The 17283-nt window shown below is 46.5% G+C and overlaps 1 protein-coding gene across 1 annotated transcript; it reads right to left on the bottom strand.

The window, feature by feature from the left end:
• Nucleotides 1–3707: 3707 nt before the first annotated feature.
• Nucleotides 3708–17124, bottom strand: LOC114365398 (uncharacterized). Its single transcript, XM_028321952.1, has 5 exons — nt 16626–17124; nt 13959–14088; nt 11477–11729; nt 4511–4909; nt 3708–4075 (listed from the first exon to the last, which is right to left on the bottom strand). Exons 1-5 carry the CDS (start codon nt 16699–16701, stop codon nt 3905–3907), a joined length of 1029 nt encoding a protein of 342 aa, XP_028177753.1. The 5' UTR covers nt 16702–17124; the 3' UTR covers nt 3708–3904.
• Between the last annotated feature and the right edge of the window lie 159 nt (nt 17125–17283).

Below are 17283 nucleotides of genomic sequence, written 5' to 3'. Positions count from 1 at the left end.
GCTAACAATATTGGAAATGTAGAAGTACCAAACACCAGTTTATCAATTACCTCAGTCAAATTCAGTTTTCAGGGTCCTATAAGACTCTGCCCGTTTCTTTTCCAATAATGTACATAGCTCGTTATATGGACACTACCCTATACACTGGACGACATACTATGTATAGACGCTATTCTAAACATTTTATACATACAGCTGCAGTTAAATATTGGGGTTTTAAAATTATGCTCACCGCATAAAACTGCATACAAAACTAAGTAGAGATATCTATTTTGTTTGATATTGAACACCACTTATTGTTATGTACAATAAATTACAATGTTTTAAAATGCGTGATAGATACAAAGGATTAATTTTTAAAATGCCTTATTAAAATTTCGTTACATAGTTTTAGTGGTCGCGAAAGTGGGGAAAGTCTAAAGCCTGATCCAGACGAGTGTAACGCGTAATGTAATATAATGTATCGTGTAATGTAATGGAAATAGTATGGGCAACACTTTACATGTAATGCTCGTAGTGCCGTCCACACGTAGAATTACACATTACACCCGTCTGGGCCCGGGATAAATAGAATGAAAATTAGGCCGAAACAAGTGCATACTAAGATATCTTCTGCTTGGAAAATATCACTAGCATCTGGTGAATTTGGGAAGTTTTGGGTGAATTATTATAAAAAAGTGATTTTTCTAACAAGTGGCATTTGAAGATTTTTTTTTAAATTCAACAATGAATTTTTGAATAATTTTAGTTTCTACTAATACAATTTAGTAGAGATAAAACTTATTGGTTTTCTAATACGCTTGTTGCGTTGTAAAGATGTTTTTAAAAATATTAAATTTAATAATCATATCTAAATTAATCATTTGAAATGATAAATAATTCATTTCACCATACTTGTTTGTCATACAAAAATGTCACAACTCAATAAAAACATCAAAGCTGTGACCTCATTTCACAAACCATTCAAATTCCATACAATTTTATATGTTTTTGGAAGTTCATTTTCTAGGGTCCCTATCTACCTTCACACCCATAGCAAACAATTCCCTGTACTTCAAAATGAGGAACCATTTACTGGAATACCCAGTTGTTTTAATAAATTAAACTAACTTATTCGTATATTGGATAGATAGGCAGTTTCTATCCATTGCGGTAAAGTTTATACACACGGAACTGACTATTTATAAATTCCTAAGTCATTTAACAAAAGAGACATATTGTATAGACATTTTGTCTGTTTAATGTAAACTAAATCTATAGTAAAATAAATTATTATGGCTAAAAAAAATAACATTACTTCTCTTTGTACAGTCGCAAGCACATTGTTCTAAAATCGCACCTGTTACAACTGCATAAAGTGACTTGCACTTAGCTTGATGTGCCGACGCTGTACAAGGAATAATATCTATCACTAACATTAAAATTACACGGATGAAATGTAACATTACAACTCGACTGAGCTAACTGCGTACCTGGCTGGAATGCGACTATCCCTCGCACTTACCCGCGTTCACCCTGTCCAACCAGAGCGTCAGTGTGACGTCACGGCCTCCGGGTACGCAGTCAACTCAACCGGGTTGTATAAGTGTCACTTATGAGATTCGTAATGTATCTACCCTTTATTTCATCACACCAATCGTCTCTTCGCACTAGTCTTCATGTTATCAACGCATTAACATTGAAGAATTATTATTTATACATGTATATTGGTTACACTACAGCACGTCAAGCTTGACACATTTATCTTGTGGCCGCTCTTATCCCACGAGTAATTGGAGTGACTTTAGTCAAGCAGCTGTCAATCTTGACCTGCAGTCGTGTGTACTCAAAATGTACTTACGCAATGGGTCTGATTCCGTACCATACATTTGTCCCTTTCCCTCCTTCGTAAAAAGGGTTGGTCTTTCAATACAAATTTTGAACCTTCAAACAAAATTCTAAGGAAGGAAAGAAATAAACGACTGTTACCGTGGAATCGAGCACAATATTATCACGAGCGAAGCTTTACCATATTTTACCATTTCTAGTCTAATATTTGTAAAATTGTAAATTTACAACATACGAGCGCCTCTTACGACTCTTGTCATTATACATTATTATTTTTAACTGGGATGAACTTCAATGGTTGACTAGATTTCACTAGAAGACGATGTTTCATAAATGAAGCGCAACAAGTGACGTTCAACGTGTGGTAGGTTACTAGAAACATGACTGTAAAAGTGTGACGTTTCGTATTGTACAATATTGTTAAAATTGTTGACCGTCACTGTTACCAATATTTTAAAAATATGTGTTAAGTTACCATTTGTTTCATGGTAGAAGGATGATGCGCATTGAAGTTACAAAACATCGTACAATCGCTTCCTTCTTCCTTAAAAATCTCACAATGCGATTGAACAAACAAATTGGCCCTTATTATGCCATTACTAAGTTCTCTCGCTACATTCTCCCATCCCAGTTAAAGTCAAGTTTATTAAAATGTACGTACTAAAGTTATTTTATTATAATCAATACACATAGCGTCATTTCCTGGTCTGCGAGGCCTCCATGCCTCGCGGTGCAAGCCGGGAGTATATCCTAACTAGGCCTACGGGTAAGGTTCGTCAACAAATAGGTCATTTAACTTAAAAGGTATAGTCAATTTTGGTAGTGACCTAAAACTGTGCATAGATTGTAAAGTATATGGTACATAAGAAGAAATAATAATGAAATTATGGTTCTGAAAATTGACTGACGGGTTCATGTAACCGAAACGACATATTGTAACTTACATAGGGACAAATGAAGCGACATGAAACATTTCGCTTCATTTGTCCCTATGTATTTAGATAAATATAAAGTTTGGAGTGTTCATAAAGCATCGGGGCATTAAGCCGCTTGTACATGCTAAGAAATATATAAAGCCATTTTTAGTCACTTGTCCGGTCCCAGCTCTGCGGAAAACACGTCTTCATGAAAATAAAATTCTCTAGATACTTATTTGCTTAATTAATGTAAAAAATCTGTACAACTTTGTTTCTGTTAAAACTTAGCACATGTCTGTTGGATTGATTTATACCTATCATTATAAAATTATATAATGTATAATATTAGTCTTCACGTTAAATGCATGCTGTGTTTGCCTGTAATAAGTTAATACATTGAACATGTACCTATTCTTATTAAGATTTATACAATTGTATGGGTGTAATTAACTGTTGGTGAACCAAATAAATAAAATAAAAAAATAAAAAAAAAAGAAAAGTCGCCGGGCCTACGCAAGAATTCCTGTAGTTTCTACACACGAACTGTGTACAGTTGCCGTCAGATATATTGGAGCAGACAAAGTGACAAAACACGTCTGCGGCAGACACGGTGAAATTCTTTCTTAAGGCCTATTCAAACCTGAGCGATATTCGCTGCCGCTGTGGAGGTACATACCACGCGGGTTTCGCTCAGGTATTTAGTATCAAGTACCGCGGCTAGAGCGACCTGAGCGATATTCGCTGCCGCTGTGGGTAGAGGTACCTACCACGCGGGTTTCGCTCAGGTATTTAGTATCAAGTATCGCGGCTAGAGCGACTTGAGCGAATACTGCCGCTGTGGGTAGAGGTACATACCACGCGGGTTTCGCTCAGGTATTTAGTACATATCAACTATCAAGTACCGCGGCTAGAGCGTTTTCTCTGCCGCAGACGGTAGCGAATACCGCTTAGGTCTGAACAGTATTTTTACCGCATACCCACTGGGTTTTCTCTGCCGCAGACGGTAGCGAATACCGCTTAGGTCTGAATAGGCCTGTAGCGTGTACAAGAAGTCTACCCTGCGCTTGTTGTTACCTCACTTTCAGAACAAATAATAACTACAACTCGCACTAACCTCACCGTCCCAAATCAGCCTAGATGATATACTCGGGCCCCGGGCGCTAGCTGAGTGCCGAGTATGGCGGCGGCTCGCGCTCCACGCCCGGCATGAGCACCGCCACGCTGTAGGGAGGCGGCGCCTCCGCCGTCTCGCGCGCCACGCTCGGGACAGGTCGCTCCGGCCCCAGTAGCGTGGCGAGGGAGATGTCGTCCGATGGCTCGGAGGGAGCTTGCTGGAAATAATAGGCAGGTGTTATTATTGTAATAGTTGTCGACGACATGATTTGTGATAGATCCAGTGAGTGGGGTAAAACCTGATAGAGCTAAGTGCGCACCTCGCTGGAATGCGACTCTCCTCGCCGCGTTCATCCCGTTTCGTCCCAGATTGTATTTAGAATTTTAGATTGTGATTGTTGTAGTTGTAAATTTGAAATCGAAGTCGTCGATGTTAAACTTTCCCTTTGCAGTTGGAGAATTGCGCATTACCCAATTATGAGAATTATTTGAGCTTTATTTTTAGTGCATAGCCGCAGAGCTAATGGCCGTTGGGGCAGAAAATTTCTCGAGTGGCGACCACGAGCCGAAAGACGTGGTGTCGGCAGGCCCGTCACAAGGTAGACCGACGATCCGGTGAAGGTCGCGGGAGGTGCCCCACGTGGCCCACTCACCGGCTCCCTGTGCGCGGTGGAGGTGACGCGCTCGGGCGGCAGCGCGGGCGGCGGGCGCGCGCGGCACAGCGACAGCGCGCAGCCCACGCCGCACCGTGCCCCACGTGGCCCACTCACCGGCTCCCTGTGCGCGGTGGAGGTGACGCGCTCGGGCGGCAGCGCGGGCGGCGGGCGCGCGCGGCACAGCGACAGCGCGCAGCCCACGCCGCACCGTGCCCCACGTGGCCCACTCACCGGCTCCCTGTGCGCGGTGGAGGTGACGCGCTCGGGCGGCAGCGCGGGCGGCGGGCGCGCGCGGCACAGCGACAGCGCGCAGCCCACGCCGCACACGCAGGCCACGGCCGCGCACACCACGCCCGCCTCGCCGCCGGCGCCGGCGCCGCTGCCTTCGCGGACGATCTGCAATCGCGACGAGATCCTTAGAGCGCTTGTAGACGTCCGTTTTTTTGACCGGACAACGGCCCGATATTTTCACCGGATTCAGCGGTGGCGTATGGTTTATAATGAACGTATGCACATGCATCGGACATAGGTCCGGCGAGAAAATTGACAGCAAACAAAGGATATCCGTTTTTTGACGGCCTGTCGTCCGGTGAAAAAACGAACGTCTACAAGCGCTCTTAGGCCCTTTTCACATGTTCCGGTTGCCGGCTATCCGGCGCCGGGTACCCGGTGGTGAAGTGTATGGGCATGCCGGATTAATTACACCGGAACATGTGAAAGCTACGTACCATGCCCATACACTTCACCACCGGATACCCGGCGCCGGTTAGCCGGCAACCGGGACGAGTGAAAAGGGCCTTAGGCCGCTTGTAAACATCCGTTTTTTGGACCGGACAACAGCCCGATATTTTCACCGGATTTAGCGGTGGCATATGGTTTATAATGAACGTGTGCACATGCATCGGACATAGGTCCGGCGAGAAAATTGACAGCAAACAAAGGATATCCGTTTTTTGACGGCCCGTCGTCCGGTGAAAAAACGGACGTCTACAAGCGCTCTTAGGCCCTTTTCACATATTCCGGTTGCCGGCTGACCGGCGCCGGGTACCCGGTGGTGAAGTGTATGGGCATGCCGGATTAATTACGCCGGAACATGTGAAAGCTACGTACTATGCCCATACACTTCACCACCGGATACCCGGCGCCGGTTAGCCGGCAACCGGGACGTGTGAAAATGGCCTTAGGCTGGTTTTAGTGTCACGCGGACCGTCCGGTGCGGACCCGCTCCGCACGGCCAATCTGTATGAACTTCTAGGGAGCGATTTAGAGTAATGCGGTTCGAACCGCTCCGCTCCCTAGCAGTTCATACAGATCGGCTGTGCGGAGCGATCCGCACTGACAGTCCGCGTGACACTAAAAGCAGCCTTAGAAGGAAGACATTTGAAGCGAGATTAGAAAGGATTTGTCACAGCGGCACTGCGACACATCTCAACTTCGCTATCATCAGATTACAATATGTAGAACTACGGAGCGGCACCGCAACGTCAACGTCCGGTGACGAACTTGGATTGCGACGTCATGACGGGCGAGTGCTGCAACCTCAGCGCCTCAGACAAACGTTTGCCTTTCATTAACACTGACCTGCTTATCGAAGTAGTACTTGGCACCAGCTAAGAAGACAGTAGCCAGCGCGAAAGACACCAGCATCCCGAACTTGAGGTGGGGTGCCATACCAGGCGAATTCTAGAGCCCCAGGGTCTCTTGACTACTAACCTGCTTATCAAAGTAGTACTTGGCTCCAGCTAGGAAGACTGTAGCCAGCGCGAAAGACACCAGCATGCCGAACTTGAGGTGGGGTGCCATCACGGGCGAATGTTATAGAACCCCATCGTCTCTGACTACTGACCTGCTTATCGAAGTAGTATTTGGCACCAGCTAAGAAGACAGTAGCCAGCGCGAAAGACACCAACATCCCGAACTTCAGGTGGGGTGCCATTACAGGCGAGTGCTGGAGCCCCAGGGCTGCGGTCCGCAGTAACGTATCGGGAGTGACGCTGCGAGCCGCCGCCAGGCTGGCGATGGTGGGCGGCGCCTTCTACCCCTCACCCTTACCATGCCAGCACTAACCTGCTTATCAAAGTAGTATTTGGCACCAGCTAGGAAGACGGTAGCGAGCGCGAAAGACACCAGCAAGCCAAACTTGAGGTGGGGTGAATTCTAGAGCCCCAGGGTCTCTTGACTACTAACCTGCTTATCGAAGTAGTACTTGGCGCCAGCTAAGAAGACAGTAGCCAGCGCGAAAGACACCAGCATGCCGAACTTGAGGTGGGGTGAATTCTAGAGCCCCAGGGTCTCTTGACTACTAACCTGCTTATCGAAGTAGTACTTGGCGCCAGCTAAGAAGACAGTAGCCAGCGCGAAAGACACCAGCATGCCGAACTTGAGGTGGGGTGAATTCTAGAGCCCCAGGGTCTCTTGACTACTAACCTGCTTATCAAAGTAGTACTTGGCTCCAGCTAGGAAGACTGTAGCCAGCGCGAAAGACACCAGCATGCCGAACTTGAGGTGGGGTGCCATCACGGGCGAATGTTATAGAACCCCATCGTCTCTGACTACTGACCTGCTTATCGAAGTAGTACTTGGCACCAGCTAAGAAGACAGTAGCCAGCGCGAAAGACACCAACATCCCGAATTTCAGATGGGGTGCCATAACAGGCGAATTCTAGAGCCCCAGGGTCTCTGACTACTGACCTGCTTATCGAAGTAGTACTTGGCACCAGCTAAGAAGACAGTAGCCAGCGCGAAAGACACCAACATCCCGAATTTCAGATGGGGTGCCATAACAGGCGAATTCTAGAGCCCCAGGGTCCCTGACTACTGACCTGCTTATCGAAGTAGTACTTGGCACCAGCTAAGAAGACAGTAGCCAGCGCGAAAGACACCAACATCCCGAATTTCAGATGGGGTGCCATAACAGGCGAATTCTAGAGCCCCAGGGTCTCTGACTACTGACCTGCTTATCGAAGTAGTACTTGGCACCAGCTAAGAAGACAGTAGCCAGCGCGAAAGACACCAACATCCCGAATTTCAGATGGGGTGCCATAACAGGCGAATTCTAGAGCCCCAGGGTCTCTGACTACTGACCTGCTTATCGAAGTAGTACTTGGCACCAGCTAAGAAGACAGTAGCCAGCGCGAAAGACACCAACATCCCGAATTTCAGATGGGGTGCCATAACAGGCGAATTCTAGAGCCCCAGGGTCTCTGACTACTGACCTGCTTATCGAAGTAGTACTTGGCACCAGCTAAGAAGACAGTAGCCAGCGCGAAAGACACCAACATCCCGAATTTCAGATGGGGTGCCATAACAGGCGAATTCTAGAGCCCCAGGGTCTCTGACTACTAACCTGCTTATCGAAGTAGTACTTGGCACCAGCTAAGAAGACAGTAGCCAGCGCGAAAGACACCAACATCCCGAATTTCAGATGGGGTGCCATAACAGGCGAATTCTAGAGCCCCAGGGTCTCTGACTACTGACCTGCTTATCGAAGTAGTACTTGGCACCAGCTAAGAAGACAGTAGCCAGCGCGAAAGACACCAACATCCCGAATTTCAGATGGGGTGCCATAACAGGCGAATTCTAGAGCCCCAGGGTCTCTGACTACTGACCTGCTTATCGAAGTAGTACTTGGCACCAGCTAAGAAGACAGTAGCCAGCGCGAAAGACACCAACATCCCGAATTTCAGATGGGGTGCCATAACAGGCGAATTCTAGAGCCCCAGGGTCTCTGACTACTGACCTGCTTATCGAAGTAGTACTTGGCACCAGCTAAGAAGACAGTAGCCAGCGCGAAAGACACCAACATCCCGAATTTCAGATGGGGTGCCATAACAGGCGAATTCTAGAGCCCCAGGGTCTCTGACTACTGACCTGCTTATCGAAGTAGTACTTGGCACCAGCTAAGAAGACAGTAGCCAGCGCGAAAGACACCAACATCCCGAATTTCAGATGGGGTGCCATAACAGGCGAATTCTAGAGCCCCAGGGTCTCTGACTACTGACCTGCTTATCGAAGTAGTACTTGGCACCAGCTAAGAAGACAGTAGCCAGCGCGAAAGACACCAACATCCCGAATTTCAGATGGGGTGCCATAACAGGCGAATTCTAGAGCCCCAGGGTCTCTGACTACTGACCTGCTTATCGAAGTAGTACTTGGCACCAGCTAAGAAGACAGTAGCCAGCGCGAAAGACACCAGCATCCCGAACTTGAGGTGGGGTGCCATAACAGGCGAATTCTAGAGCCCCAGGGTCTCTGACTACTGACCTGCTTATCGAAGTAGTATTTGGCACCAGCTAAGAAGACAGTAGCCAGCGCGAAAGACACCAGCATGCCGAACTTCAGGTGGGGTGCCATAACAGGCGAGTGCTGGAGCCCCAGGGCTGCAGTCCGTAGTAACGTGTCTGGAGTGACGCTGCGAGCCGCCGCCGGCTGGCGATGGTGGGCGGCGCCTACTACCCTTACCATGCCAGTACTAACCTGCTTATCGAAGTAGTACTTGGCTCCAGCTAGGAAGACAGTAGCCAGCGCGAAAGACACCAGCATCCCGAACTTGAGGTGGGGTGCCATTACAGGCGAGTGCTGGAGCCCCAGGGCTGCGGTCCGTAGTAACGTGTCTGGAGTGACACTGCGAGCCGCCGCCAGGCTGGCGATGGTAGGCGGCGCCTCGCCTACTTCCACATATAAGCTGGCGCCGCGCCGCCCGCCCGACGGCGCCGGTTGCGCTGGCGGGCTGAAGAATGGATTATTGTTATTTATATCGGGCTAATCTAGAGGGCATATGCTGGCGGGCTAGAGATTGGTTTTCATTATAATATTATAATATCTACGATAAAGCCATGGCAATAAATACAAGACTATTCAAACCTCTCTTTCTCACCACAGAAACTCTTGTCAATGTGAATGCTGCAACATCAGCAATTCAGCTACGTTCAGTTTGTATTTAGGTTTGTTGTTGACACAAGGACTTCAGCTTGTCCGCCAGTGAAATCGCTTACGCACGTGGGATGTGTTCAAAAGGAAAAGTTGAGCTCACTTTTTTCTCACTAAGGTTATGCATCACGCAAATTACGCGTTGCCAGGGCTGGAGATAACGATTGGTCACGGGCTCACGATTCTGCCGTAAAGCGTCCAATGAAAACACTTTATCATTTTGGAGGATGACACATCATACATTAGCATGAAGCAGTTATGCCCAATGAAATCTTACGGGAATCACATCGCAGGCGATGAAATGTAAAAAGGCAGTAATGACCTCCTAATGGTAGATGAGAGAAATGCCAGCTCTAGTAAAACAGTAAAATATTTCTAGCACATGCTCCTNCCGAACTTGAGTTGGGGTGCCATAACGGGCGAATGCTGGAGCCCCAGGGCTGCGGTCCGTAGTAACGTGTCGGGAGTGACGCTGCGAGCCGCCGCCAGGCTGGCGATGGTGGGCGGCACCTTCTATCCGTCACCCTTATCATGCCAGTACAAACCTGCTTATCGAAGTAGTACTTGGCGCCAGCTAAGAAGACAGTAGCCAGCGCGAAAGACACCAGCATCCCGAACTTCAGGTGGGATGCCATCACGGGTGAATGCTGGAGTCCCAAGGCCGCTGTCCGCAGCAGGGTATTGCGAGTGACGCTGCGAGCCGCCGCCAGGCTGGCGATGGTGGGCGGCGCCTTCTACCCCTCACCCTTACCATGCCATTACTGACCTGCTTATCGAAGTAGTATTTGGCACCAGCTAGGAAGACAGTAGCCAGCGCGAAAGATACCAGCATCCCGAATTACAGATGGGGTGCCATCACGGGCGAATGCTGGAGCCCCAGGGCTGCGGTCCGTAGTAACGTATCAGGAGTGACGCTGCGAGCCGCCGCCAGGCTGGCGATGGTAGGCGGCGCCTTCTACCCCTCACCCTTACCATGCCAGTACTAACCTGCTTATCGAAGTAGTACTTGGCACCAGCTAAGAAGACAGTAGCCAGCGCGAAAGACACCAGCATCCCGAACTTCAGGTGGGGTGCCATAACGGGCGAGTGCTGGAGCCCCAGGGCTGCGGTCCGCAGTAACGTGTCGGGAGTGACGCTGCGAGCCGCCGCTAGACTGGCAATGGTAGGCGGCGCCTTCTACCCCTCACCCTTTCCATGTCAGTACTAACCTGCTTATCGAAGTAGTATTTGGCACCAGCTAAGAAGACAGTAGCCAGCGCGAAAGACACCAGCATTCCGAACTTCAGATGGGGTGCCATAACAGGCGAATGCTATAGAGCCCCAGGGTCCCTGACTACTGACCTGCTTATCAAAGTAGTATTTGGCACCAGCTAAGAAGACAGTAGCCAGCGCGAAAGACACCAACATCCCGAATTTCAGATGGGGTGCCATCACAGGCGAGTGCTGGAGTCCCAGGGCGGCTGTCCGCAGTAACGTGTCGGGAGTGACGCTGCGAGCGGCCGCCAGGCTGGCGATGGTAGGCGACCCCTTACCATGCCAGTACATACTAACCTGCTTATCGAAGTAGTACTTGGCACCAGCTAAGAAGACAGTAGCCAGCGCGAAAGACACCAACATCCCGAATTTCAGATGGGGTGCCATAACAGGCGAATTCTAGAGCCCCAGGGTCTCTGACTACTGACCTGCTTATCGAAGTAGTACTTGGCACCAGCTAAGAAGACAGTAGCCAGCGCGAAAGACACCAGCATCCCGAACTTCAGGTGGGGTGCCATCACGGGCGAATGCTGGAGCCCCAGGGCTGCGGTCCGTAGTAACGTGTCGGGAGTGACGCTGCGAGCCGCCGCCAGACTGGCGATGGTGGGCGGCGCCTTCTACCCCTCACCCTTACCATGCCAGTACTAACCTGCTTATCGAAGTAGTACTTGGCGCCGGCTAAGAAGACAGTAGCCAGCGCGAAAGACACCAGCATCCCGAACTTGAGGTGGGGTGCCATAACAGGCGAATTCTAGAGCCCCAGGGTCTCTGACTACTGACCTGCTTATCGAAGTAGTACTTGGCTCCAGCTAGGAAGACAGTAGCGAGCGCGAAAGACACCAGCATCCCGAACTTGAGGTGGGGTGCCATTACAGGCGAGTGCTGGAGCCCCAGGGCTGCGGTCCGTAGTAACGTATCAGGAGTGACGCTTCGAGCCGCCGCCAGACTGGCGATGGTGGGCGGCGCCTCGCCCACTTCCACATATAGGCTGGCGCCGCGCCGCCCGCCCGACGGCGCCGGTTGCGCTGGCGGGCTGAAGAATGGATTATTGTTATTTATATCGAGCTAATCTAGAGGGCTAGAGATTGGGTTTCGTTATAATATCTACGTTAAAGCCATGGCAATAAATACAGGACTGTTCAAACCTCTCGTTCACACCACAGAATCTTTTGTCAATGTGAATGCTGCAACATCAGGAATTCAGCTACGTTCAGTTTGTATTTAGGGTTTGTTGTTGACACAAGGACTTCAGCTTGGCCGCCGGTGAAATCGCTTACGCACGTGGGATGTGTTCAAAAGGTAAAGTTGAGCTCACTTTCGAAGCCGAAGCAATGCATCACGCAAATTACGCGTTGCCAGGGCTGGAGATAACGATTGGTCACGGGCTCACGATTCTGCCGTAAAGCGTCCAATGAAAACACTTAATCATTTTGGAGGATGACACATCATACATTAGCATGAAGCTGTTATGCCCAATGAAATCTTACGGGAATCACATCGCAGGCGATGAAACGTAAAAAGGCAATAATGACCTCCTAATGGTAGATAAGAGAAATGCCAGCTCTAGTAACTGTTAAATATTTCTAGCACATGCTCCANCCCAGGGTCTCTGACTACTGACCTGCTTATCGAAGTAGTATTTGGCACCAGCTAAGAAGACAGTAGCCAGCGCGAAAGACACCAGCATGCCGAACTTCAGGTGGGGTGCCATAACAGGCGAGTGCTGGAGCCCCAGGGCTGCAGTCCGTAGTAACGTGTCTGGAGTGACGCTGCGAGCCGCCGCCGGCTGGCGATGGTGGGCGGCGCCTACTACCCTTACCATGCCAGTACTAACCTGCTTATCGAAGTAGTACTTGGCTCCAGCTAGGAAGACAGTAGCCAGCGCGAAAGACACCAGCATCCCGAACTTGAGGTGGGGTGCCATTACAGGCGAGTGCTGGAGCCCCAGGGCTGCGGTCCGTAGTAACGTGTCTGGAGTGACACTGCGAGCCGCCGCCAGGCTGGCGATGGTAGGCGGCGCCTCGCCTACTTCCACATATAAGCTGGCGCCGCGCCGCCCGCCCGACGGCGCCGGTTGCGCTGGCGGGCTGAAGAATGGATTATTGTTATTTATATCGGGCTAATCTAGAGGGCATATGCTGGCGGGCTAGAGATTGGTTTTCATTATAATATTATAATATCTACGATAAAGCCATGGCAATAAATACAAGACTATTCAAACCTCTCTTTCTCACCACAGAAACTCTTGTCAATGTGAATGCTGCAACATCAGCAATTCAGCTACGTTCAGTTTGTATTTAGGTTTGTTGTTGACACAAGGACTTCAGCTTGTCCGCCAGTGAAATCGCTTACGCACGTGGGATGTGTTCAAAAGGAAAAGTTGAGCTCACTTTTTTCTCACTAAGGTTATGCATCACGCAAATTACGCGTTGCCAGGGCTGGAGATAACGATTGGTCACGGGCTCACGATTCTGCCGTAAAGCGTCCAATGAAAACACTTTATCATTTTGGAGGATGACACATCATACATTAGCATGAAGCAGTTATGCCCAATGAAATCTTACGGGAATCACATCGCAGGCGATGAAATGTAAAAAGGCAGTAATGACCTCCTAATGGTAGATGAGAGAAATGCCAGCTCTAGTAAAACAGTAAAATATTTCTAGCACATGCTCCAGATAGAAGCTTGCAGTGAGAACGAGAGGAAACAGTTCTTATTGGGACAAGAAGTGTCGTGATCTAAGATCGATATTCTCCACATTTCCAGCACACAGCTTCTTTTTCTACAGCAATGTGGGCTATCGTTTTTATACTTAACAGTTGGCACCCCTGGCGATTGACAGGACCTTACTCTAAAGTGGCGCCATCTTGATGAGTGCAAATGCGACAGTCTTCCCACCACTTTAGCGCTCACCAGTGGGTGCCACTGTCTTCGCTACTAGCAAGTGACAGGACCTTACTCTACAGTGGCGCTAACTGGTGAGCGCTAAAACGATAGCCCTCATTGTTTCAGTAGCAGGTTAGTCGTTTTCAGCCAAATGACGTCCACTGCTGGACAAAGGCCTCCCCCAAGGTTTTCCACAATGAACGGTCCTGCGCTGCCCGCATCCAGGCTCTTCCCGCGACCTTCACCAGATCGTCGGTCCACCTAGTAGGAGGCCTGCCCACGCTACGTCTTCCAGCCCGTGGTCGCCACTCGAGAACTTTCCTGCCCCAACGGCCATCGTCTCTACGAGCCATGTGCCAGCAGGTTAGTACTCACTTATAATGTCGATGCGGCCGGTGCGGGCGGCGCGGCGGGCAGTCGACGGCGGCGAACCGGTGCACCGGCGCCGCCATGCCCTTGCGCGCGCCGCCCGCCACGCAAACGCGCGTGCGCCCGCGACCTACACCTGCAAGCAACCACGTCAACCTTACAACCCGTTCGCGCTAAGTTTGCCCGTCTCACAGTGTTTTAGAAACGCTCAAAATCGGACATGATTAAGTTAATGCCATCAGTCGATAGCGTCTTATGTTTCAATCACAAGAGTGAAACTCACGTGTGCTCATTTTACTTGGTTTTTGAGAAAAAAATTGTGAAAGTTGGCCGTTTTTAAAATTCCTAAAAATGAAAAAAAATTTTTTAAATAAATTAAGAGGGTTTGTAAACTTGTGATATAGCTGATTCGATTGATCATTAAAAGACGCATGTATTGTACTTTATTTCATTTCTACAAGTCAAGTAGTTCCAGAGATTTTAATTATTTTTCATTATTTAGACTTTATTTTTTTTCTTCCATCCTAAATGGAATCCGCAATTTTATTTAATACTGAACAATACTTTGGTATAGCCTCTATATAGAAATGTTTTTATCTTTCGTGGATCGTGTCTTGTACCAGAGATATATGAATTTCTTTTTTTTATTTTCGCCTATACCATTTTTTATAGCAATGTTTCATCGACGCATTGGAATATGATAAGGCGTTTTAAAGAATAATTACAAGGGGACTTCGTCATCAAAAATACGTGTCTCCCGTGCCAAATACATTGTGTCGTTTATATTATTATGGACTTTTCATCCTCTGTACTGTGTTCGGTATCTCCAGTATCTTCGGTGTCTTGGTGTTCGTGTTGGCAAGGTTGAAGTAATGAAAGTACTGCTTTAGAGAAAGGTATTCTTTTCAATTTAATTTGCTAAATGGATTTTAGCAATCTCCCTACGAGTGTGGACCCCTTCCCGTGCCACACACAACCCTTCATCGGAGTATAGTTAACGTCAGATTATATTTCAATGCGTAGATGAAACATTGCTATAAAAAATTGTATAGGCGAAAATAAAAAAAATTAAAATTCATACATCTCTGGTACAAGACACGATCCACAAAAGATAAAAATATTTCTACATAGAGGCTATACCAAAGTATTGTTCAGTATGAAATAAAATTGCGGATTCCATTTAGGATGGAAGAAAAAAAATAAAGTCTAAATAATGAAAAATAATTAAAATCTCTGGAACTACTTGACTTGTAGAAATGAAATAAAGTACAATACATGCGTCTTTTAATGATCAATCAAATCAGCTTTATCACAAGTTTACAAACCCTCTTAATTATTAAAAAAAAATTTTTTTCATTATTAGGAATTTTAAAATCGGCCAACTTTCACAATTTTTTTCTCAAAAACCAAGTAAAATGAGCACACGTGCGTTTCACTCTTGTGATTGAAACATACGACGCTATCGACTCATGGCATTAACTTAATCATGTCCGATTTTGAGGGTTTCTAAAACACTGTGCGTCTGTGGAATGCGCGTCCCCTCCCCCAACCGCGATTAAACGCAATTAATTAGTGATTAAACGCAATTGATGTGTCTTATTTTACGCAAATACGCAATTTTTATTCAGAGTCCGGCTTTTGTGTTTTTGAACCTGGCAACCCTAAGTCTACAGAAGTACCTACACCTGCAACACAAGTCTACACAATGACCTACACATGCAAGGGACCACTACATCAACCTTACTCACTACAGAAGTGCCTACACCTGCAAGCAAACACGTTAACCTTACTAAAAATCATAAAACTCATTTATTTTTGCAAATAGGCTTTTAAAAAGCACATCCCAGTATTAACCCTACCACTGCTTCGGAAAAATAAATGGGCCAGTGCTGTAGGGCTTACAAGGTGTCCCAACTAAAACTGAGCGGGTGCCCTATTAACATACATTTCTTCCTTTCTTTAAATGTAACCTTTGTATTGTCTTGTTATATGTATGTTAATAAAGTTATTCTTATTATTCTTACATTTTATTCATTCTGATTGGTTATTCAAAACATTTCGCTGCTCTGCTTCCTCTTGGTTGAAACTGGGCCTTGACAACTACACTACAGAAATAAGCTGTAACAGGACCCAGTAACGATCAAGCACAAAGGTTGTCAAAAATCAGCCGGCAATTACTATCAATCACCACTACTAGCTGACCGGTCGAACCTTGTACTGTCTGTTTGTCAGAAATAATGTAAGATTCTAATTGTGAGACAATTTTTCAAAATGGTCCAGTAGTTTGGAGTATATTCAATACATGAAATCCAATAGGCAGAAGTTTGCAATATCAAATAATTAGAAAGGAAAGGTAACCAGAACAGAATGCTGACTTTTGTGGTCACACACATATCAAGCTCAAAATTTTTACCGTCTCAAATAGATTTTTATTTAAATTTAAACTCGCATTTTGTTTGTACTTAAAAAACTTTTATAGGATTAAAATACATTTTGAACTTATTGAAATTGAAATAATAAATAAAAGGATTCAAATTATTAAAAAATTTAGACATTCCTCGGACTAATGAACACTTGAACAGCTGGCAATGTTGCAGAAATATTCATTTGATAATATTAATCTAGATAATAATAACACACAGTAAGAAAAAGCATATTCATAAATTTATTTACCAGAAGATAAGGAAGATGGAACACGGTGCCTGCCGCTGTAAGCACACTGGCTGCGTTTATCAATCCAGAAATGCATCGGTGCTCGCGGGGCGCTGACTTCCAACCAGGACCGAGGGGCGCCAGGTCACTGCTCATTCATGCTTCGCAGTAACCTGTTCTAGTTTCCGAATGGAATTTTTCACACTAAGCTCCAATCCACAAATAATTTCGTCTATTCCAACACATTTAGATTTAATTACGAACGACCATTCAAAATCACTTGGAGATGAAAATAAGAGATGAATGATTATTTACAGCACTATTTCTTTACCCTATAAATTATTTACACATTATTTTTTCACATACACATTTTAACCACACAAAAACAAATAGATATATCTCATTCACCTACGAATAAATAAGTATTGAATAAAATTTATCAAATTAAAAACTTGCATTTGCTCTTGACAGCCATTTCTTTCACATTTTGTGGGCGGGGTGCGCCGCGCGCGAAGCGCAAATCAAAACAATCAGTGCTACCAACTATAAATTCATAATAAAATCAATAAAATGTAGTTAATCAAACTAATTACTTTTAATATTTTCTAATAGGATAATAAATGAAATCATAATAAAATATTTGATAACTGATTTAATTACTATTTATAAATCATGAATA

Source organism: Ostrinia furnacalis, unplaced genomic scaffold (assembly GCF_004193835.3).
Source record: "Ostrinia furnacalis isolate ACB-3 unplaced genomic scaffold, ASM419383v2 OfSCF7586, whole genome shotgun sequence".
NCBI lineage: Eukaryota > Metazoa > Arthropoda > Insecta > Lepidoptera > Crambidae > Ostrinia > Ostrinia furnacalis.
This window is presented reverse-complemented; position numbering and strand designations above follow the sequence as displayed.

Bases quoted from the DNA above. Each gene is read 5' to 3' on its own strand.
- LOC114365398 (XM_028321952.1), bottom strand. From the start codon at position 16,701: ATGCATTTCTGGATTGATAAACGCAGCCAGTGTGCTTACAGCGGCAGG. The intron at 11,730-13,958 runs GTGAGTACTAAC...TCCATTCTTCAG, and splicing joins CGGCCGCATCGACATTATAA to CCCGCCAGCGCAACCGGCGC. The intron at 4,910-11,476 runs GTCAGTAGTCAG...TCGCGATTGCAG, and splicing joins AGTACTACTTCGATAAGCAG to ATCGTCCGCGAAGGCAGCGG.